Genomic DNA, 22,465 nt, shown 5'->3' with positions numbered 1-22,465 from the left:
TTCCACTTTTCTTTCTAAACATTCCCCCTGGAAAATTGTAAACCCCTTTGAGGTAGACCTGGAGGAAAAACATAATCACACTCTATACTTTTGACAGTGTTGCAGCAAAGTTCCTGAAGCTATTGTAGCCACCTGATCTCTGGTTTAGGTCTGGGCGAGGCTGTAATTTTCATTCCTGGAAAATCAGTGCAGGTTTCTGCTCATTGTGCTTGAATTTTATTTTCATTTATACAGTTCAAGCCTGCTCATCAATGTAATTCCCAGTGTAAATGTGATTAATCTGTTACTGCTGGAAGTCACTTTGGGTCAAAATACTGCCACTCTGCCCTGCTGACCTTTATGATAATTGCACTCACCTTGTTTCTCATGTTAAATGCTACCACTTAACCTCTGCTACTTTGTAACCCAATGTTCCTGTTAAAAAGCACGGGGGCCATTTCATGGGTGCTATCCCGCATTGTCATCTTTAGCCCACAGAAGACAGATGCCACAGAGGTTTAAAAGGATGCTTGTATTTCTCTCATCAAAGAATGTCTTAATGTCTTGAAGAAGAATGTTATCGGTGACCTCTGAGGGGGCATAACTATGGGATAGTTGAGTGGGTTTTACATAATTAATCCACTCCAACATTCTCATTTTAAGTACATGGATTCCTTTGTCTGCATTCTGTCAGATAAATTATGGCATCTTGCCCTCTTTGAATGTTGCTGACTATTGAATCTATGTTTCAGTCAGCCAAACAAGCCAACGATTAGAGCCAATTCCATCAGCTAGAGCTAATTCTTGAATCTCAGGTAACGTCTTTATAATAAATTCAACCCCTTGCAACTTTATATTCGATCTTTCTCAGTCTAACACTTATAAAATATATGCCAGGGCTTCCCTGGTGGCACAGTGGTTGAGAGTCCACCTGCCAATGCAGGGGACACAGATTCGTGCCCCGGTCCAGGAGGATCCCACATGCCGCGGAGTGGCTGGGCCCGTGAGCCATGGCCACTGAGCCTGCGCGTCCGGAGCCTGTGCTCCACAACGGGAGAGGCCACAACAGTGAGAGGCCCGCGTACCGCAAAAAAACAAACAAAAAAACCCAAAAAAAACATATGCCACACACACATTCTACAGGTTTCTGCTGATACACGTTAGCAGGATATAGCATTTCTTTTGATGTATATGCTAACTCCTACCAGGGTGGACATTATACTTGCCTACTGGGGCCTGGTAGAATCTGACTGTAGTTATTAGGATGCAATAAGTGCTGATGTGGGTGGGTCTTGAGAAAAGTAGAAATTTCCTTGAAAACTAACCTATTTAGATGAGGTCTTTAGAGATATGTTAAGTCAGGGAAGGTTAGTTTCCTCAAATGGGGAGGAAGAAGGGTGGCTTCCTTTGGCAAGGAAACCACAGGAAGATTTGGGTTAAAAATTTTCATATGAATCTGAGTCTGCCTACCTGCACTTATCCTAAATACTCAATATATCCTTATCTTAATACCCAACTCTTCCTGATCAATGTCCTGATATTAATCTGTGAGGCTTAGCACAGATGTACGTTGAACTTGCATTTTAATTCTGCAACCCACACTTTTAGATTTGAAACTTGATCCTCAGCCATGTCTGCTGTGTGGCTCTAAGACATGAGAAAATTTTAAGGCCCTCAGTGTGGCTCTCTGTGTCTTCCCATGCCTCGATCTGAGAGCTTAAACACCTAACACCTTTTAACATTAAGTGTAAACATTTTCATTTTGTAAGCTCTCTGGTGCTATAAGAAGCAGCTAATGGTCCCCATGGTGCTTGTAGGTATTACTGCTGTAATAGACAAAATCCGCTGCCGCTTGAGATGTAAAAGTATTGTCTTCAACTGGCAATATGTTCAAAGCAAATATTGCTGGTAATTTATTTATTGCTTCCACTACTCGGAAGAAGCACTTGTCTTTGCATTGGCAATGGAGTCACTATTACATTCAAGCTCAAAACCTTATTCCAGAGTCCCATCTTGAGCATCTTTTTCCTGGGATTACTCATGCAGGACAGGAAATCTGCTTCAGGAAGTTTAGAAAGTAGATTTTAATAAAAGGAGCTTGTTTCAAAAGTTATAAAAGCTGGAGTCAAATGAAATAGGAAGGCAACCTAGAGTTTGGAAAGACTGAATCCCCTAAGCAGAACTGGAATGAATGTAGAGACTGCTGGTGGGTGCTGGGAACATGGAGGGAGAAGCCCTTGAGCAGGAATTGGACGCATGAGGGAGACGAAGCCTCAGTTGTATGTACAACTCAAAGAAAGAGGGCATTCTGGGTTCTCCCCTATCCCCTTCCTCCAAACTCTCACCAGTCCTTCCTTTACTCAAAATTAATTGGAAGCTAGTTGTCAGTGAATCCTGGGAAACCGAGTTTTCAGGAGTCAGTCCTCTAAAATAAAAATCAGAGCTGGAAAAAGAGAAATAGTCTTTAAAAATTATTCACACAAATATGCCATCCCTTTACAATAACTTCTCACATTCCAGTTCACTTGTTCAAATACCCCACCACTATGATAGTACTTTGACGCAAGTCTGTTTACTCCCTTGCTTTCTCCTGATACTGCCTTTGTATCTCCCCTTACTCTCTTACATTCCAATGTCCATTATCTACTAGTGTGTTTGTCCCTAGCCCTGTTCCAGTGTCTTTTAATTATGCTGGATCAACCCAAACCATTGCTTTCTCTTTTCTTGATCTCCAGCTTTCAAAGTCTTCCCAAGTAAAGTGTATAATAGTTTAGATTGTTTCCTTTATAAATTCATGGTCACTAACCTAAAAGGTCCTTTAATATTGCCCTTTAATTCTGCTACATTAATCTGGACCCATCATTTCCCACTCTTTACACTTTGTTCTCTCTTTCTGCACTATTCTTTTTTTTTTTAAATCTTTATTGGAGTATAATTGCGTTACAATGTTGTGTTAGTTTCTGCTGTATAACAAAGTGATTCAGCTATTGCACTATTCTTAAATGGCATGTCCCCACCATTTGCTATAATATCAGGAGATAATCTCTTTTAATTCACAGAAAAGAAAAGAAAAAACATTAGGAGAACTTTCCTGTTAATTAACATAATAGAGTTACTACATCTGCTGCCATCTTTATCTCCTTTGGTAATTTAACAGAACAGAAGCTCTATTCCTACTAAACCCAATTCCCTTACTCCTGATTTGGATTGCATCACCTTGCACTCTCTAAGGATCCTTATTTTGTTCAATACCTTCTCTAATCTGGATCTTTTCCACTATCTTTTTTAAACATTCTAAAATCTTCCAAATTGGGAAAAATAATAAAGAAGAGTAAAGCAAAAAAGAAAAGCAAAACCAAACTCACCTTTCTCCACCTGACTTCTGTTACTAATTACCACACTATCTCTTCTTCAAAGGCACAGTTTTTAAAATAATTCTTGAAAATGTTTTTCTATATCTTGGCAATTGTGAATAATGCTTCAATGAACATGAGAGTGCAATCTTTTTGAGATCCTGATTTCAGTTCTCTTATACATATATATATACAGACACACACACACATATATATACATATATATATATACATATATCCATTCAGAAGTGGGGTTGCTAAATCATATGATAGTTCTATTTTTAATTTTTCGAGAAGCCTCCATACTGTTTTCCATAGTGACTATATACCATTTTGTATTCCCACCAACAGTGTACAAGAGATCCAATTTCTCCATATTCTCCCCAGTACTTGTTACCTTTATATTTTTGAAACTAAGCATCCTAACAGGTGTGAGGTGATATCTCTTTGTGATTTTGATTTGCATTGCCCTGATGATTAGCGATGCTGAGTACCTTTTCGTATACATTTTGGCCGTTCATATGTGTTCTTTGGAAAATGTATATTCAAGTTCTTTGCCCATTTCTTGATGGAGTTATTTGGTTTATTTGCTACTTAGTTGTGGGAATTCCTTATAAATTTTGGATATTTACCCCTTACCAGATATATGATTTGCACATATTTTCTACCATTCCATTGGTTACCTTTCCATTCTGTTGGTTGTTTCCTTTGCTGTGCAGGAGCTTTTTATTTTGATGTAGTTCTACTTGTCTATTTTTGCTTCTGTGGTCTGTGCTTTTGGTGTCATAGCCAATAAATCATTGCCAAGATCAGTGTCAAGAAGCTTTTCCCAAAATGTTCATCAACAGATGAATGGTTCAAAGCATGTAGTATATATTTACAATGGAATATTTTCAACTTTAAAAGAAGAAGGGGGTTCTACCATTGTGGCAACAGGGATGAACCTGGAGGACAATACGCTAAGTAAATAAGCCAGTCACAGAAGGACAAATACTGCATAATTCCATTTATATGAGGTATCTAAAATAATCAGACTCATGGAAGCAGAGAATAGAATGTTGGTTGCCAGGGGCTGGGGAAAGGGAGAAATGGGGAGCTGTTGTTCAACAGGTATGAATTTTCAGTTATACAAGATGAATAAATTTGAGAAATCTGCTGTACAAATAGTGTCTATAGTTAACAATAGTGTTAAGCACTTAAAATTAGTTAAGAGGGTCAACTTCATGTTAAGTGTTCTTACCACACACAGAAAAAATGGGACACAAGGAAGCTTTTGGAGGGGACAGATATGTCTATTACCTTGATTGTGTTAATTGTCTCATGGGTTTATGCATATGTCCAAACTCATCAAATAGTATACATTAAGCATGTGCCATTTTTTGTGCATCAGTTATACCTCCATAAAGCTGTTTAAAAATGTTTATCTATATTTGATATCTTCACTTTATGACTTCCTTCTCATGCTTCAACCCACTCCCAATAGAATCCATCTTTTATTACTCCAATAAAAAGGTACTTCATAAACTATTTCCCAATCCATGGATGCGATGTGAAAATTTTATCTCCTAGTTACTTGACCTGTAAGTAGGATTTGCTTCTGTCTTTGAGACTTGATTTTCCTTGACCCCAAAACTCCTCTGGTTTTCTTCTCATCTCTGCGGCAGTTCATTCTCTATCTTCTTTGCAGGTACGTATCCTTCTCCTCAGACATTAAATGTTGAAATTCTTCAAAATTCAGTTTTAGGCCATTATGTCCTCTCACTCTGGAACTCATAATATGATTTCACAGAAACACACAGCTTCAGTTACCAACTCCATCAAGTTTGGACATTTGTGTACCTGAGACCTCTAATCTGAATTCTGTAAATCCAGTTGCCTAATTAACATCTAAATCTGTTCATTTAAAATATACATAAAGCTAAATACTCATGGTCTCCCTAAACTGCCGAATGAATCTCTCCTCCTTCATTTTCATTTGTCTTAGTGTGTAGTGACACCATTCACCCAGTTGTATAAACCAGGCACCTAACAATAATCCTTGAGTTCAACCTCTCGCATCAGCCACTATATCCTATCCATTATCAATCTTATCCATTTTACCTCCTAGATACTTCCTTAATCTATCTAATGTCCTCTATCTACTCATCGTTGTAAGTGGTAAATTAATGCATGAATATATATTTCCCTGATTGCTTTGCTTGGTACCTATAGTTTTTATGGCAGAAAAATTTATATTAAAAAAAATCCGTTCATCTTCCGTATATCTTCCCTTCTGTTCCTCCATCCTCCTGTCCCCATTTCAAGCAAGTATACAGGACTCCCTAGAAACCTCTTCCTCAGGAAATATGCCATTTCTAAGCCTCAAGGTGTGAAGGAGGAGATTACAAGGCAGTTGGAGGATTAAAAGCCAGTGAGTACAACAAGCACTGCCTGACACTACCTTGTTACTGGATAGAGCCTTGGAGCTGCACCAACTCATTAGAGGGATGTAGTTGAGAGAGATATAGGGAAGGCATGTAATAGGCATGAGGTATCTATCTCATCAAATATTTCAGCATCCCAAACATTATAGAGGAGCATTTATAAATGGGACATAAAGGTACAGGTGTCCCGGTCTCAGAAGACCAGAAGGACCTCCACAACACTTTCATGTTACAGGGTTTTTATACCACTTTGGTTGTATAAGGTACCTCTAATAATGGCTGAGTCTAAATTCTCTACTTGCTCAGTTATTTAAAGAATTAAATTCATTTAAATCAAGTAAAGAAACAGTAGGTTTATAGCAGCTCATAACTGCTTACTTTCTTTAAAAAATTTATTTATTTATTATTTTTGGCTCTGTGTTGGGTCTTCGTTGCTGCACGCGAGCTTTCTCTAGTTGCGGAGAGTGGGGGCTACTCTTTGTTGCAGTGTGCGGGCTTCTCATCACGGTGGCTTCTCGTTGCGGAGCATGGGCTCTAGATGTGCGGGCTTCAGTAGTGGTGGCGCATGGGCTCTAGAGCGCAGGCTCAATAGTTGTGGCACACGGACTCTAGAGCGCAGGCTCAGTAGTTGCAGCACATGGGCTTAGTTGCTCCGCGGCATGTGGGATCTTCGGGAACCAGGGCTGGAACCCGTGTCCCCTGCATTGGCAGGTGGATTCTTAACCACTGCGCCACCAGGGAAGCCCCTTAACTGCTTACTTTATGTAGAAAAGCTGTCACCAATATATGGCAAGAACTTTGCTTGTATAATTTACACTAACTGGTATAATACACCTTCTACAAGAAAACTGAACAAGAATGAACTAGGGAGCAAAACATTTTTATCCTTTGAGCCATTCTGTTTTTAAGGGTTCTTGTAAGCTCTGATGTTTTGTCTCTGAGAGAAAGAAAAAAAATTTTTTTAATTGGAAATTTAGAGTTTTTTTTAAAACTTAAAATGGAAGATCTTGGTAGTAATTGAGTGTATAGTATTGTGTCATATGTTTTATTATTCATTTTATAGAACTAATTGCCCATGTGTTCCTATAATAGGGGAGGAAAAAATAATGGTTTTAGTCCCAGTATAGATATTGCATGATAAAAGGAGAATGATGACCATCTCCATTTCCAAAGGGAGAACAGGAATTCAAAACATGCTATGCCACAAATCGTTTAATTCAGCATTTTAAAATATTTTGAGCATTTTGAACTCAATGTTTTGTAACTTCTAAAAAAGTATAATGTATATACATAATTTCCACACATTTAAAATGACTTGTTAAATTGTTAAGACCTGACTTCTTTCTCAAAATTAAGGTATGCTAGTCGGACCTGAGAATAGCCTCCAGAGGGCAACCGCAAGTTTCATCCCTGCAAACAACTGCATCAAAATGTAACATTGCTTCCAACAAAAGCAAGGACTTTCTAAAGTTAAAATTTGAAAAGCCAGTGATAATAGTTAATCCTTGAAAAAATACCATGACCCAAAGTCTGAATAGCTCTGCAAATATTGGTTGTTTCAGAAGGAGACCACCTCTAATTTGATGGTTTAGTAGAGCAAGGGCCTTTGAATCTAGACAAATCTCACAAAGCTGCTAGATCAGCAAAACTTGTCATCAGTTCACGCATGCTCTGATTTTCCTGCTCACTGAAGTCTACCTCTTCTAAGCACCTTGTATTAGCAGGGTTTGGCTCTTGCATTTCCACAGACGTAAGGCCTTAAATTCAAGGGTCAGCTCTACAAATGGTTGATATATTACTTTGTAAATAGAGTTTCATCTATGGAATGGGATAAATATCTTCCTTATGTCTCATTGTTTTGTGAGTATTAAATTAGATAAATATATGAAAATACTTGACACAATGACTGGTTGGTAAACTTACTTTCTGCCCATTTCTTTTGCCCTCCCTTTTTTTCTCCTTAAATTGAGAAAGATAGGATCTTATTATGTCATTCACTTCAATGTTTTAGTGCTATATCACTCTTCCATTACTTTTCCCCAAAGTATATTTTTAAAAATCTCACAGAAATAAAGTAGTGATTAAGTTTAAATAATTGATATTTCTCAATCCCTAGACAGAAGTATATCTAATAAAAGTAGGTTTGTTAATCCTTGACTGATAATGACTAGAAAATAAAGAAGTATTTCTAATTGGGCAGTCCATCCAATTGGCTCTCACCGTGTACCAATGGATTATTTTTTTTCTACTTATTTCATCTTTATTAAAGCTACAACACAGAGAACATTAGTTGAGTTTACTTTGTAACTGCCCTTTCTCATTATTCCTGACCTGTATCTAACTAGCAGACAGTTACTTTTGATTCTTCTGAGAAAGTTCCTAAAGCATTGCTTTTCTTTATAAAATAACCTTCCTGAAGGTAATGCTAATTTTAACTACTGGTCAAGATGGCCTTAATGTGTCCCTCAGTTTGGCTAAACTTCAGACAGGATTTTTCTTTACCATAGGCCCCTAACCTCCCTTTTCTGAAAACATTTACTTTAAGAAGCTTGAAATTATAAATTCTTTCCCTGCCCCCTTTGAGATGTAAATTTTCTCCTAGTCACTTGATAATTTTCCAACCCAGAAATGTCTTTCTCAAGGACCTGGGAGTCAGCTCTTTGAAATATAACCTTCAAGAAAGGTATTGCCCCTAGTTCCCAGTCTCTGTGGGGAGTATAGGAGCCTAACTTTGATAAGAGCCAAAGCAAACAGAGATGGTCTAATTATATTGACCAACCTCTTCCCCAGCATCCTCTACTATTTTTCCTACAGCTCATCCTGGCATCTAAAAACTTCCATGCCTTTTGTTTCAGCAGAACGGAGTTCAGTCTCTCTCCCCTATTACAGAATCATCTTGAGTAAAGTACTCCTTGCCTGTTTAACCATCTGGTGCAATTTTTCTTTGACATCACTCCATCACATACTCCAAACTGCCTACCACTTTCAGATTAATCTTATAAAACTTTGTATATGTGCTGCTGAAGTGAGCACAATCTTTATAGAACTTTGAATCACTCCCTATTTCCTGTGGCATGAAGCCCACCATTCAAACTTCTCCACAGTCTTATACCTTCCAAACTCATTAGTGTTATCTTCCAATTCCTGAATTCTCTCCTCCAATAATATTAGTACATTTTCTTCCTAAACGTGGCTAACATTTCCCCATTTTGAGATTTCATGTGTCTTCTAATTTTTTTAATATTTGGAAATTTTATTAGACTGTATTTGCCCATAACAAATAAAATAGAAATTGTTTCAAGTCTTTGCAAATAAATTTAATACAGGGTATTAAGAACACCAGTGATGAAACTTCTGAGAAGTAAAGAAGGGCCACCTAGATAATGGAGTGATTAGTAGGAATAGGAATTTACTTGTACCCCTATGCTGGAAAGGCAAAGTTAAGGAGAGGGTTGTAAAGGCGTCCAGGGCCAGGTTAAATGATCATCAATGTCAGACCATACCAGTTCTGTCTCATTGGAGTTGGAGCCGTGGAAGTTACACAGTTGCTGCTGGAGAATCTTCACAAAGTAGAAGAAGAAAGGGAGAAATCTCATAGCTTATCCCTAAACTTCCATCTACCATCAGTTGCTTCTTTTTGGCTGCGCCTGATCAGAAGTAAGCTGCCTGTATGAGTCTGCTATCATGTGATACAAAACAGATTCAGGAAGGAACAATGACTAAATTCAAGAAAAAGCAGTCCCAAACTAGTATTTTTGCTTGAATGTTATGCAACAGTCTGTTTTCTGTATTTTTTCTAACTTTATTGAGATGTAATTGACATATAGCATTGTGTAAGTTTAAGGTGTACAACCTGTTGGTATGTTACATGTTGTGAAATGATTACCACAGTGGAGCTAGTTAACACACCTCCGTTACCTCGCATAAATACCATTTTTTTTGGTGAGAACATTTAAGATCTCTCTTAGCAACTTTCAAGTATATAATACAGTTCTGTTAACTGCAATCACCATGCTGTAGATTAGATTCCCAGAAATTCATGTGCTAACTGGATATTTTACCCTTTGGTCAACACCTCCCCATTTCCCCCAACCCCAACCCCTAGCAACAACCATTCTATTGTCTGTTTCTCTGGGTTTGGCTGTTTTAGAGTCTACAATTTAGTTACATCATACAGTATTTATTTTTCTCTCTCTGACTTATTTCACTCATCATAATGCCCCAAGGATCCATAAATGTTGTTGCAAGTGGCAGGATTTTCTTCTTTTTCATGGCTGAATAATATTCCATCTATGTACATACCACATCTTCTATATCCATTTATCCATGTATGGACACTTTGGTTGTTTCCATCTCTCGGCAATTGTGAATAATGCTGCAATGAACGTGCGAGTGCAGATATCTCTTTGAAATAGTGATTTCATTTTCTTTGGATATATATATACCCAAAGCAGGATTGCTAATGTATGGTAGTTTTCTTTTTAATTTTTTGAGGAGACTCCATATTGTTTACCATAGCGGCTGTACCAATTTACATTCCCACCAACAGTGCACAAGGGTTTCCTTTTCTGCATCCTTGTCAACATTTGTTACCTCTTAGTCTCTTTGAGGTGATATCTCGTTGAGTTTTGATTTGCATTTCCCTGGTGATTAGTGATGTAGAGCATCTTTTCATGAACCTGTTGGTGATCTGGATGTCTTCATTGGAAAATTTTTTATTCAGTTCTTCTGCCCAAGTTTTAATTGAATTGTTTGAAAATCTATATCTATCTATATCTATATATCTATATATAGATATATAGATATAGCCATTGTATGAGTTCCTTATATATTTTGGATATTAACACCTTATCACGTACATGATTTGCAAATATTTTCTCCCATTCTGTAGCTTGCCCTTTCATTTTGTTGATTGTTTATTTTCCTGTGTAGAAGCTTTTTAGGTTGATGTTATATAACAAGTTGTATATAACCAGTTATATAACAAGTTGTATTTCTCTTGGTGATTTTAAGATTCCCTTGTTATCTTTAACGTTGACATTTTAATTTTAATATTTCTTGGTATGGATCTCTTTAGGTTGATCTGCTTTGGAGCTCTCTGGGCTTCCTGTATCTGGATGTCTGTTTCTTTCCCCAGGTTAGGAAAAGTTTTCAGATATTATTTCTACAAATGTTTTCTGCCCCCTTTTCTCTTCTCCTTCTGGAGTTCCTATAAGGTGAATTTTATTCCATTTGATGTGCCATAAATCCCTTAAGCTATATTCATTATTTTCATTCTTTTTTCTTCCTTATTCTCTGATTGGATGAGTTCCTCTGACCTGTCTTTGAGTTCACCTATTCTTTCTTGTGCTTCATCTACTGTATTTCTAAGTTCAGTTATTGCATTCTCCAGTTCCGTGACTTCTATTTGGAACTTTCTTATATCTTCTATTTCTTCGTTGAAGTTCTCACTATTTTCATCCATTTTCCTTCTGAGTTCAGTGAGCATTTTTATGACCATAACTTTGAACTCTTTATCAAGTAAATTACTTATGTTCATTTCATTAAGATTTTTTTCCTGAGGTTTTATTTTGTTCTTTTTTTGGAGTATAGTCCTCCCTTTCTTCATTTTGCTTGACTCTCTGTGTTGGTTTCTATGCATTAAGTGAAATAGCCACATCTCCCAGTCTTGAAGAGCTGTGTGACAGATGAACCTTGTCATTTAACCGCGTCTACTCTTGGTTGCCTCTCAAACCTTTGTGATTGTCTAAGCAGTTTATTTTTAATAGACCTGGCACACCATCCCAGCAGTTGAGGGTGTGCCAAGACAAATGAGCAACCCAAAGTGGAGGATCTCAGGCAGCACCTAGATTCAGGTTGATAGGAAGCCAGAAAACTTGGTAACAGCTTTTAAAGAATGCAAATGTATTTAGTCTTGTGAGATTGCAAGTGGAAGCCCTGCTGCGCCCCAGAAGCAAGCAATCTGAAGGTGTTCCCTGGGGAGCAGTCACAAGAAAACAGTGCTTCAGATAAGTGTACAAGCTCCATTCTGGGAGATACCAGTGAACTGTAGTAAGGCAGAGTGAGGGTGGAGAGATGGCACCCCCAGCCTACCTTCCCCGAGAGCACATCCGTAGCCTCTAGATGTGTGCTGAACCTGAAGCCTGCTCTTAAGTCTTGTCCCTACTAGCAAATAGGCCTTTTTCATGTAAAGGCTGGGGCTGTGTCTCAGTCTGATGTGTAGTGGTACATCCTGGGGGTGGTATCCTGCCAAGAACTGTCTCTCCAATTGTTACAGTCCCATGGGACCCAGAAAAGAAATCCCTCCTGGCCTCCAGAGCCAGGTGATCAAGGAGCATCCCCTGAGTGGAGGCCACAAAAATGGGATCTCCTGTCTTGGAGATTCTGGCTCTCTGGAGCACATCAGAAGGAAAGTGTGAAGATGATGCTTACTGGCTGAGTGAGGCGGTGGGAAGAGTGCAAAGATGACACCATTTGAATAAAGGGAAAGAGGGAAAAGAAAAAAAAGAAAAGAAGAAAAAAAATATATATATATAGCAAGACAGAGGAAGAGCAGGGAAGAAGGAGCCAGCTGGCTGGAGCACAAAGCTGTCACCTGCAGGAAAGGAAAAAGGGGAAAAAAGATGGCACCTTTCAGTTTTATCAAGGCAAAGAGAGAGCAGGAAGATGGCACCCGCCAGCCTCTGTCCCTGGGGAGTATTCCAGCAGGCCCCTGTTCCTCAGATTAATGCTTTAAAATTGGGAAGTGAGTCTCTTTCACCAAAAGTCAGAGTGCTTTTCAAAGGGCTGCTTCTACACTTGGCCCTGGGACAGGTGAGTCTGTGCACAGGCCCTTTAAGAGCTGTTCCTGAGTTCACCACAGCCCTGTGGGTCTCATGGGATGTGGCTTGTTGGTCTTCAAAGTCAGATGTTTTGAGGGTCTATCTCTCAGGTGCCAGCCTTAAAATTTGGAGTGCCCAATGTGGGGTCCATACCCTTCACCTCTCAGGAAGAAGCTCCAGGTTTTGAGTTCCTTCCTAATTGTGTGTCTCCACACCAAGGATGGGGTTTATGGCAAAATTGTGTCTCAGCCTTTCCTACCTGTTTTGATGTGGTTTCCCTCTGGTTTTCCTGATGTGAAGGGGTTGCTCCACCATCTTTTAGTTTTCTTCAGAGGAAATTTTTCCATATGTAGCTGTAGCTTTGGTGTGTTTGTGGGAGGAGGTGGGTTCGGGATCTTCCTATGTTGCCATCTTGAACTGGAACCTATTTAATATGTTTTAAATTTTGGTTTTCAGTCGTTCAGTTTGTTACTAGTATATGGAAATATGATCAATGTTGTGTATTAATGTTTATGTATTGATTTTATATTCTGAGATCCTGCTAAAGCAAGCTATTATAATTTATTATGAGTCTACTTATACCTTCCTTGGAATTTTCTATGTAGACAGTTATGTCATCTGTAAAGAATGACAGTTATATTTCTTCTTTTCTAATATGTATGCCTCTTTTTTCCTTTTCTTGCTGTACTACACTAACTAGAATCTAAAGTACTAAGTTGAAAACTAAGATAAGAGTGGACCTTCTAACCTTGTTTTTGAACTCAGGGAAAAGCATTCATTCTTTCACCATTTCATGTGATGTTAGAAGTAGGTTTTTTGTAGAGGCTCTTTATTAGGTTGAGGTAGTGCCCTTCTATTCCTCGTTTCCTGAGCACTTTTAATATGAAGGGGCGTTGAATCTCGTTCAGTGCCTGTTCTGTGTTAATTGGTGTAACAGCACGTGTTTCCTCTTTAGACTCAATCGGGTAGATTACACTGGTGAGTGGTCACCATTGAACAAGGCTTGCATCCCTGGAATAAACGCCACTTGGTCATAGTCTGTTATTCATGTGGATGCTGATGGTAGGTATTCTTGTGGATTCCTTCTAGGAGGGTAAATTCTGGTTCCCCCAAAACGTCCGTGTTTAACCCCTCCTATGACAATATGTGCACGTTACCTTGTATGGAAAAATGGACTTTGCAGCTGTGACTAAGTAAAAAATCTTGAGATGAAGAGATTATCCTAAATTTTCTGGGTGGGCTATATATAAACACAAAGAGCTGTGTAGGAGGGACACAGGAAGAGTCAGAGTTGGAGAGACCATGTGATGAGGGAAGCAGAGATTAAAGTGATGCACTTTGAAGATGGAAGAAGGGACTAATTCCAAGGAATGCAGGCAGCCTCTAGAAGACAGAAAGGGAGAGGAAACAGATTCTCCTGTAGGGCTTCAAAAGGAACAAGCCCTGAGACACCTTGCCTAATATCAGACTACTAAGCTGCAAAAACTTTCTTTCACAAAGGGTCAAGGAGGGCTGGGAGCACACATGTGCTGCCCACCTGGACAGAGGGGGACCTGTGAGGCTGACCTACAGATTCTGTGGAGGTGGAGAGACATGAGCCCCTTTCTTCTCCAAGCTCTTTGCAGGGTCCAGCAGAGAGTCATGCCACCTGTGGAAGCCTGCGGCCCCAGTTTTGCATGCTGGTGGTGTAGGGGTCATGTTCAGGGAATCTCTGTTGTCCTAACACCTGCCTGGGTCCTGGGGAAGGAATCAGAAGTCAGAAGCAGGAGAAGAGCCTTTGGCCAGCAGGGAAGGGGGGGTGAGGCCCAGGGCAGGTCCATAAAAGATCAGAGCATCTCAGTGCTTTAGGAGGAAGGGGCTTCAGAGGTGGGCCAGCACAGGCTGTGACAGAGGCTAAGCGGACTGGGAGGGGAGGCACTTCTGGGAGACAGCGGGGGTCTACTCCCTGCCCCTCATTGTTTGCTCATCTCACTCTAATGAGGGGGTCATTTCCCCTGCTCTGATGATTCGAAGCCTCTGCCGACACCCACAGGACGGTGACCGAGGCCTCCACACTCCTCGGATCCCAGCTCCCACTCAGATCTGGGGCCACAGACACCTCTCCCACCCCCTGCCGCCCCTGTGAGCAAGCTGTTCTTGTGAAACGTGGTCATAGTTTGTTAGGAGGACCTGTTTCCTATGGGGATACAAACCAGTGTTGATACCAGTACACACACACGTCCAGCCATGGGTGCAAAGGGAAGGGACAGTAGCTCTGGGGTGTCTCTGCAGACCCGGAGGCCCCGGACGCCAGTCCCCACGGCCACAGCCACCTGGGTCCTCCTCCCTCAGTTGAACGAGATGCTGCTGCACAGAGATCCCACAAGTTCCACAAAGGGGCCCGACTGTCCTTTCCCTTATACACACCTTTAACGGGGGCCCCATGAATCTCCCCACACCCATTCCCCTTGTTGCATCCTCATTGGGATGAAGAGGTAGCTGCCTCCACCACTCTCCACATTGCAGTAATCCCAGTGGAACTAGAGGATGCTCCCGCTACGATGAGGCAGACAGTCCCGTCCCCATGGCCAAGACTTTTCGTCTCTGGTCAGGCCACCCACACAGGAAACCCTGGATGAGCGGAGGGTCATCCCAGCGCCGTCGTCTGGCCACTTCAGGAAAGCAGAGAGAAGCTCCATAATGACAAGGGCCGTCTCCAGGCTCCATCCTAGAAACTGGTGAGTGTCCAGAGGGCTGAAAGGCACAAGAGCAGCTCTGCCTCCCCAGAAGGTTCAGGGATGCAGAAGACGGTACAGATGCCCCAGAAGGGCCCTAGCCAAGCAGGCGTTAGAGAAGGGGCTGATGAGGGGGTCCCTGGGGAAAGTGAGAGCTGTGCGTTCCCAGGGGCAGCCTGAGGAGTCCTTGTCTATGTGGAGGAAAGGTGTGGCCACCTGTAGACCCAGAGCTCCTGTGACCTCCCTCATCCCTCCTTCCTCTCAGGATCGCTCTCTGTGGAGCAGCTCAACACCAACAAGATGACAGTGGCCTGAGAGCATTTCCCACGAAAACGATCTTGGTTCACAATTTACATACATCACTCCAAAGGTCCTCCTCCCACACCCACTTCCCCCACCTCCCTACCCCCCCCACAATCCCGCTCCCCCTCCCCACCCTGGTGGTCCTGCCCCCCTCCCTTCCCCCCACATCATCCAGGATCAGCACTGGGAGGAGGAGGAGCCCCTAGGCTCCCCAGGGGGCTGCCCTGGGGCCTCGCCCTGGAGGGCTGGCCCAGCTGTTCCCTACTGGCTGCAGTGCTTCTTCCTCCTCTTCCCACGCTTCTTTGTGTCAAACGGGTCACGCTTTCTCTTTCTCAGCTGTGAGGGGCGAGCCAGCCCCAGAGCCAAGGCTGGCCTCCCAGAGACGCCGAGGCCGGCCTCCCAGAGACGCCGAGGCCAGCCCCGGGGATGGGCAGCTTCTCAGCAGCGGCTGGGCGTCCACACAGAGCCCGCTTCCTCGACTTGGGAGCGGCTGGTGGAGCTGGGCTGAGGCCTCTTCTCTGAGAGGAGGGGGACTGGGGAGCACTCTGGGCCCCCCAACCTCCAGAGGAAGCCAGGGCTGAGACATGTGCAGGACTGAGGGACATCCCGAAAGGCACCAGTATATGCTGAGAGTCTACGATGAAGACGCTTTGGAGCACCTCCTCGTTCTCACTGGACCCGTCCCTGGGCACTCGGGCCTCCCGAAGAGGAGAGGCCTTTCTGAGAACAGACGCATCCCTGGATCTCAGTAGAGGGCCAGTGCGCCTTTGACCCTGGGGAGGGGAGAGCCGTACGGGCCGGAATATAGAGAACTCCTGACGTCCTCCAGAGGGAACAAAGACTTTGGGCCTGCACAGGGCAGTGTCTGTTTGGATGAGCCTATGAAGAGCCTGAGAATCAATCTCTGGTGGGCAGGCTTCATCACTGACCCCTAGATGGGGGTCTTGGTCGTGCCTCTGGGCACCTTGGCCGGCGTCGGACTCAGAAGGACTTGAGGCCATTCCGGGTGCACTGTGACTCGGGGCTGCCCGCACACTGTCGTCCTCTTTCAAGGCCAGGAGTCGTTTCTGCACCAGCTGGTAGGAGGGAGGAGGACAGTGACGGCTCCACACACACGTGTGAGAGGAGGAGCACTGGGCAGTGGGACAATGGCCCTGGGGGGGAGGAGGGGACGGGCGACCCCAGGACTCGAATCCAAATACAGACACTGTGGCAGTCCTGCCATCCTCCTGCAACTGATTCCGAGCTTTGTGACCTTCCCTCCCCTCCCGGCTCCCCATCCTCTCCTTCCTTTCACCCTGCACTGCACCCACCCCAGAACGGGCCCTTCCCCATGCCAGGTGTCCCAGGCAGGGGAGGGATGGACAGTGCTATGTGGCCCTCCTGTTCTGGGGCCCTACCTCTCCCCTGTTCACTGGGGTCCCTCTGTGCCCTGGTCTTCCTGAGTGTCCCTTGTGTCCCCTGTTCTACCGGGGATCCCTCCCTCCTCTGGCTCCCCTGGGTCATCTGGGTTCCCCTGTCCCCTGGATCACCTGGGGTCCCCCTCCCGTGGGGTCCCCTGGCTCCCTGAGTGTCCCTCTCCCTCCCCTGTCTCACTTCTTCGGGGGTGAGCCCTTCCTCCTGCTCCAGCTCCTTCTCTAGGGCCAAGAGATCCAGCTGTGGGTCTGGGGAAAGCAAATCTGCCAGGAATCCAGGGTGAATGACTGCCTCCACCTAGAACAGAAAGAAGAGGCTGTGAGCATCCTCGGCCAGGAGTGGCCTGTGAGACAAGAAGGCCAGGAGGGAAAGTGAAAAGCAGAGACCCACCCCACTGTCCTCCACAAGGCGGGGATGGTCAGCGCGCACACACACACACACGCAAACATGCACACATACACAGTCACACACAAAAGAGCACATATACAGAGGCACAAACACAGACACAAAGGCATACACACAGATAGACACAAACATGTACACACAAACATCTGCGTAAACCTCCCCTAACACCAGGCTCAGGAACAAGGAGCTGAGCTTAAGTCCCAACGGCCTGAGCAGAACCCAGATCTTGGGTGCTGAGAGTTCCATGCCCTGGCATCTTGCAGACCCCAGTCTCCAGGCCTAGCCTACTTTGGTGACAAAGTCCTCCTGGGAACACAGCTTGTCGATATAGCTTAAGAGATCCGGGTCCGAGTAGGTGCCGTCCTCTTCCTGCTGCAGCTCATTTCCGTCCTCTCCCCATTCTGCATCTGAGTCGCCTGTGGCTGAGTGGACGGGCCCCACCAGCGCCTCCATGATGTCCATATACTCCCTCACAGCCTCAGGTGGAATGTCCTCGGGTGCCTTGGGCTCCGGGGGTCGCTGGGACCCGTGTGGCTTCGGGCGGGAGGGCTGGGCCCTGGGGCCGGACATCCTGGGAGCACAGGCTGCGGCAGAGCAGGAGGAAGGGAAGGAAGGTGAGGGGCTCCCGGTCCACCTCCTGACCACCGAGCGCACGCTGGTGAGGGCACTGTTGGGGGACATTGATGTGGGTGTGGGGGGGTCAGGACCACCTGGAGCTTCATGCACAGTTGGAGGGGGGAGGTAAGGGGGCATCTAAGAGAGTCACATATAAGGAAGTGGGGAACCTCCAATTTTCCAGGGGTGTCCCCATCAAGCCCACTTCTTAGGCAGACTTTGTGTGCAGTCCTTTGACAGGGAGGCGTGAGAGAAGTTACAAGATTGACCAAGTCAATACCCCGTAGTAACAAAGGGCATCTGAGACCCCACCCCCCACCCCCCGCCTCGGTGGCTGTTTTGCTTGAAAGACCAATGCCCCTGTCTTGAAGGAAAATGATCCACATGGGAAGAGTGGCCAACCCTGGGCCCCTGTTACCTGTGCGTTCAACTCCAGTGGGAACCTGGGTGGCTGGCTGAAGGCCCACTTTCGGGGCTGGGGGCCCCCGAGGATCCAGCTTCGGTGGGGCTGGAGGAGGCAGGCCCTGCGCGCACTGCATCCACCGCAACTGCTGGATCTGCATCTCCTCCTCTGCCTCAAATTGCATGAACCTGGGGTGTGACGGAGGCACAGGCCATCCTGAGAAAATGGCCTGGGTTCTGGAGCCCAACAAAGGCAGCCAAGAATGAGGGATTGGGAGAGGATGTGCCTTGGGGCTGTCAAGGCCCTGTGAGGTGCTGTCCACAGCAGAGAGCTGCTCCTGGAACTGATACAAGATCTGGGACCCTTCCTGCCTCACCAGCACTGGAGAGCATTCAACAGCATAGAGCCAGGTCGCTGCATTGAACCAGGTCAACGGGACACGTGGCTGACCCAGGGGGCACCCTCCCCATGCCCCCCATCCAGAGCCACATGAAGGGCTGACAGCCAGAGGCTGGAACAGGCATGTGTTCCCCACAGGGGTCCTTGCCCAAATCCAGGACCCTGGGTTGGGACTGAGAGTTCTGGAACGTAGACCTGGAGACAGGGCTCAGGAGAGGCTGGACGATGTGGATGCTGAGCTTAGAGGACAGGCCTTCCTTTCCTCTGAGAGGTGCTTGTTTGTTTGGTTTTGTTTCTTAAACCGAGGGGATTACCGTGGAGCAAACACTGGAAGGGCCAGAGACCCTTGGGCTGATGACAGCTGGCTTCCCCAGCCTCTTGAGGGATGCCAGGGTACCCACTCAGGCCACTTTTCGTGAGGAGAGGGGGTCCCAAATCTATGTCAGTGGCCGCCAGCCAGCCACCACTAAGGAAGCAGCAGGCTGGCGGGTGGAGCTCTTTCCCCAGCCCAGCCCATATGGCCGGAGTTGGACCCCTACTGGACTCACAGCTTCACCCTGCCCCGTCCTGAGACCTTCATGTGAGGGCAAGGGTAGGTCAAACTCAGGGGAGGGCAGAGCTCGTGGTGGAGGAAGGACAGAAGACCCAAACTGTCAAGGTGAGGGAGGGGTTTCTGGAGGACTGTAGGGCCTCTGGGCTGCGGGCCCCCCGTTCCGAGCGACAGCCCTTCTCCTTTGTCCTCTCTGATGAGCACCCCCACGGCCAGACCCTGCCCTCACCCACTCGCCTCACCCTCCACGCAGCCCCTGGGCCCAGGACGCTGACTCCCTTTTGCGCCATCTCGTAGTAGATCATCCGGTCAGAGTTGCTAATGTGCTGCCATTCCTGCACGGCCCTGCACAGTCCCTCCTCCAGTGTCATGGTGGGCTTCAGGCGGGCCAGGGATCGAAGCGCTGGGCTGTAAGCACTCGGGGTCAGTCTCTGTGCCCAGCCCAGCCCCCACCTGCCTGACCCCACCCACCAATGTGGACCACACATCACTCAACACAGCATGACTGAGCAACAGGAGGGTGAGAGGCAGGTGTCTGGGAGAGCAGAGACAAGCCTTCCCGGCTACGGCTGTCACCGCCTCACACTCACTCGAGGATGACCATCCACTCCCAGGCTAGAGCTGGGACACTGTGCCTTGGGGAGCTCTTTTCCTCTTCAAGGCTGCCTTTTCATAATAAAAATCACCATCATCAGTGAGGCGTGGCATGTGCCAGGCAATCTGCTCACACTTCATAGATTAGCCCAAGGAGTCTTCTGCACGGTCCTCTGAAGGTGAAGTGTGATTGTCCCCTTTTTACGAGGGACCGCAGGTTTAGGATGGAAATGCCTGCCAGGCTCACAACTCTAGTGGGAGAGAGCCCATGCCCTTAGGAGAGCTCTACCATCACCCTGTTCCTAGTGGAATTCTCCACATCAACAAAGTCGAGGCGTGCATGAAGCGCTCTCCTGGGCCCCGCGCTCCTCCCCCTTCTCCGAAGTGACCTCCCCCGGCCACGTACACTCAAGTGCTGTATGAAAGGAGACGTCAGCACAGGAGAGTGTGGCATCCACTCCTTGGCTCCTCAACTTACACCACGACCCTCTCTGACTGCAAGTCTTCAGGCCGTATTACCAGGAGAATCATGGAAGAGCAAGCTGGCTAGACTCACAGGGGGGTGGGGTCAGTTGAGATAAGGCACATTTCAGTCATGATGTCATGGACTAGCAGGCTCGCCCGTATGACTGACAGTGTGCCTTTTCGTGGCGTGGACATCACCTTCACACCTTGCTTCCAGTATCCCTAGAAACCTAACCTGCGAGTCCATCCCCAGTTCCTCTTTATCTAAGAGCTCCGATAAGCTCATGACCCCCTGAGCGTTCATGACCCCCTGAGCGTTCACTCACATGAGAAAGCAGGAAAGAGCTTCTGCATCAGGACTCTGGGGAAGGTGTCTCCGGGCCAGTGGCTTGAGGCGCTGCCACCGTCGGAAGTTACTGTACACGCTCTGGTGGTTAGAGCAGTCCTCCTGCGAGGCATAGGGCTGGTTGGTGTCCAGGCTGCCCTCCCTGGAAGTGCCATGTGGCCATGGCCCAGAGTTCACTGGGCGAATGTTAGGGGCCATCTGGGCAGCTGGTGGTGGAGCTTGAGGAGGAAAGCCTGGGGTCCAGCCTCCCTTGCCAGCCTGAGTAACTCCAACAGCTGGAGCAGTCACAATGGTCTCCATCGCAGGGGTTGCTAAGAATATGGGTGCAGGACATGCAGCACTCCCGCTGAGGGCCCCTGGAGCGCTCCAGTTGAGGGGGCCCTGAGGAACGATAAAGGTCTGAGTCTGGGGGGCCTGCACTGGCCTCCCTTGTGACCTGACTTGGACAGTGAAGTTGCAAGCCCCAGGGGCACTGGGGCCACAGCCACCATTAGCCACCAAAGGCATCCTGGGGAAAGCTGGCAGCCGCAGGCTGCTGCCGGGAGGGAATGCGGGGGTGATGAGAGGTGGCAGGTGCTGCTCCCAGGGTGGCCAGTGCTGGGCGCCAGGAATGGGTGGAGGAAAGGACACTGCCATGAAAGTAGACAAGGAGGCACCGGGGTTCATGGTGACATCCGTTCCCAGCACTGCAGATGCTGTTGAGGCAAAGGAAAGGAGTGAATGGAGGAGGAGAATGGGCAAGTGGGACTGAGGCTTTCTGCGGCATCAGAGTGTAAATCTCCACAGATGAGAGACTCTTGGACAAGGGAAACTGCAGCGTGCAAATGTCTTCAAGTGATTTTCATGCCCTGACCTCCAGTTGAGAATTATTCCACTGGTGACCCCACGCCCATCCACCAAGCTCCCTGACCCCTGCCTGCCGAGAAGAAATTGCCTCAGCAAGCACTCACTTGGAGAGCCTCCCTAAGGCACACCCTGGCACCTAAGCCTCACAGGCTGTCTCCCAAGACCTGGAGCTGTGTGGACATCTGCTCTGTGAGAAATGCCCCTCAGCCGGCGTACTAGCAGGTGGGGCCTTCTGCAAGGTAAGTTCTAGGCCCCCAAAGGCCCTTTGTGGACAGGCACTGTGTAAAATATTAGGGCCCCACCTCCTCCTCAGTCCTCCTTTTCCTGATGCTCAGTATAAATCCCCTCTTTCTTTCCTAGCCTCACAAAACAAAACAAAATGCTGGAAAATATCTCTAATGGAATCCTGATACAAACCCATGACACTGGCCCAGAAAGCACCTGCATCTCCGAACAACCCACAGCAGATACGTAACATGGGCCAGGTCCTGCCACCCCTTCCCCAGTGCCCAGAGTCACTGTCATCAGTCAGGAGTTCTGTTCCTAGGGGCTTGGGGTGGTCTTAGAAGTAGGCGCGTGTCCCTTAGATTCGGTCATTTCACAGCCAGTGATGGCTGCAGAGGATTAAACAAGGGCCAGGGAATTGTCATGTTACATTGGTCGTGGGAGTATAGACTGCCTGTGGTCCTTCCCCTTCCAGCTCCCAATAACGGAGAGACAATCTGAGATGCAGGCATAAGCCAGATGCCATGGCGATCAAGTTGTCTGAAACACATCCCTGTTCAGGAGAACAAGGTACACACCACGGTGCACCTAACTCACCAGAACAGATG

At 46.1% G+C, this 22,465-nt stretch overlaps 2 protein-coding genes across 2 annotated transcripts in view; one reads left to right on the top strand and one right to left on the bottom strand.

Annotated features, from left to right (window-relative positions):
• Positions 1–15,594, top strand: part of LOC308620761 (uncharacterized protein) — a gene marked incomplete at its 3' end in the record, with an annotated part of 448,069 nt that extends 432,475 nt beyond the window's left edge. Inside the window, exon 4 of the mRNA XM_081240673.1 lies at positions 15,556–15,594. Within this exon, the coding sequence (XP_081096799.1) occupies positions 15,556–15,594 (39 nt within the window). The remainder of the gene's footprint in view (positions 1–15,555) is intronic.
• Positions 15,595–15,925: 331 nt separating this feature from the next.
• On the bottom strand, positions 15,926–21,680 carry LOC308620760 (NUT family member 2G-like; the record flags this gene model as incomplete). The annotated part of the gene is made up of 3 exons (XM_081240672.1): positions 20,767–21,680; positions 19,441–19,789; positions 15,926–16,942 (listed from the first exon to the last, which is right to left on the bottom strand). Exons 1-3 carry the CDS (start codon positions 21,450–21,452, stop codon positions 15,926–15,928), a joined length of 2,052 nt encoding a protein of 683 aa, XP_081096798.1. The 5' UTR covers positions 21,453–21,680.
• Between the last annotated feature and the right edge of the window lie 785 nt (positions 21,681–22,465).

The sequence above is a fragment of the Mesoplodon bidens genome (genome assembly GCF_964165515.1).
Source record: "Mesoplodon bidens genome assembly, chromosome: 7".
Classification (NCBI taxonomy): Eukaryota; Metazoa; Chordata; class Mammalia; order Artiodactyla; family Ziphiidae; genus Mesoplodon; species Mesoplodon bidens.
Note: the sequence above shows the minus strand (reverse complement) of the source record. Positions and strands in the feature narration are given on the sequence as shown.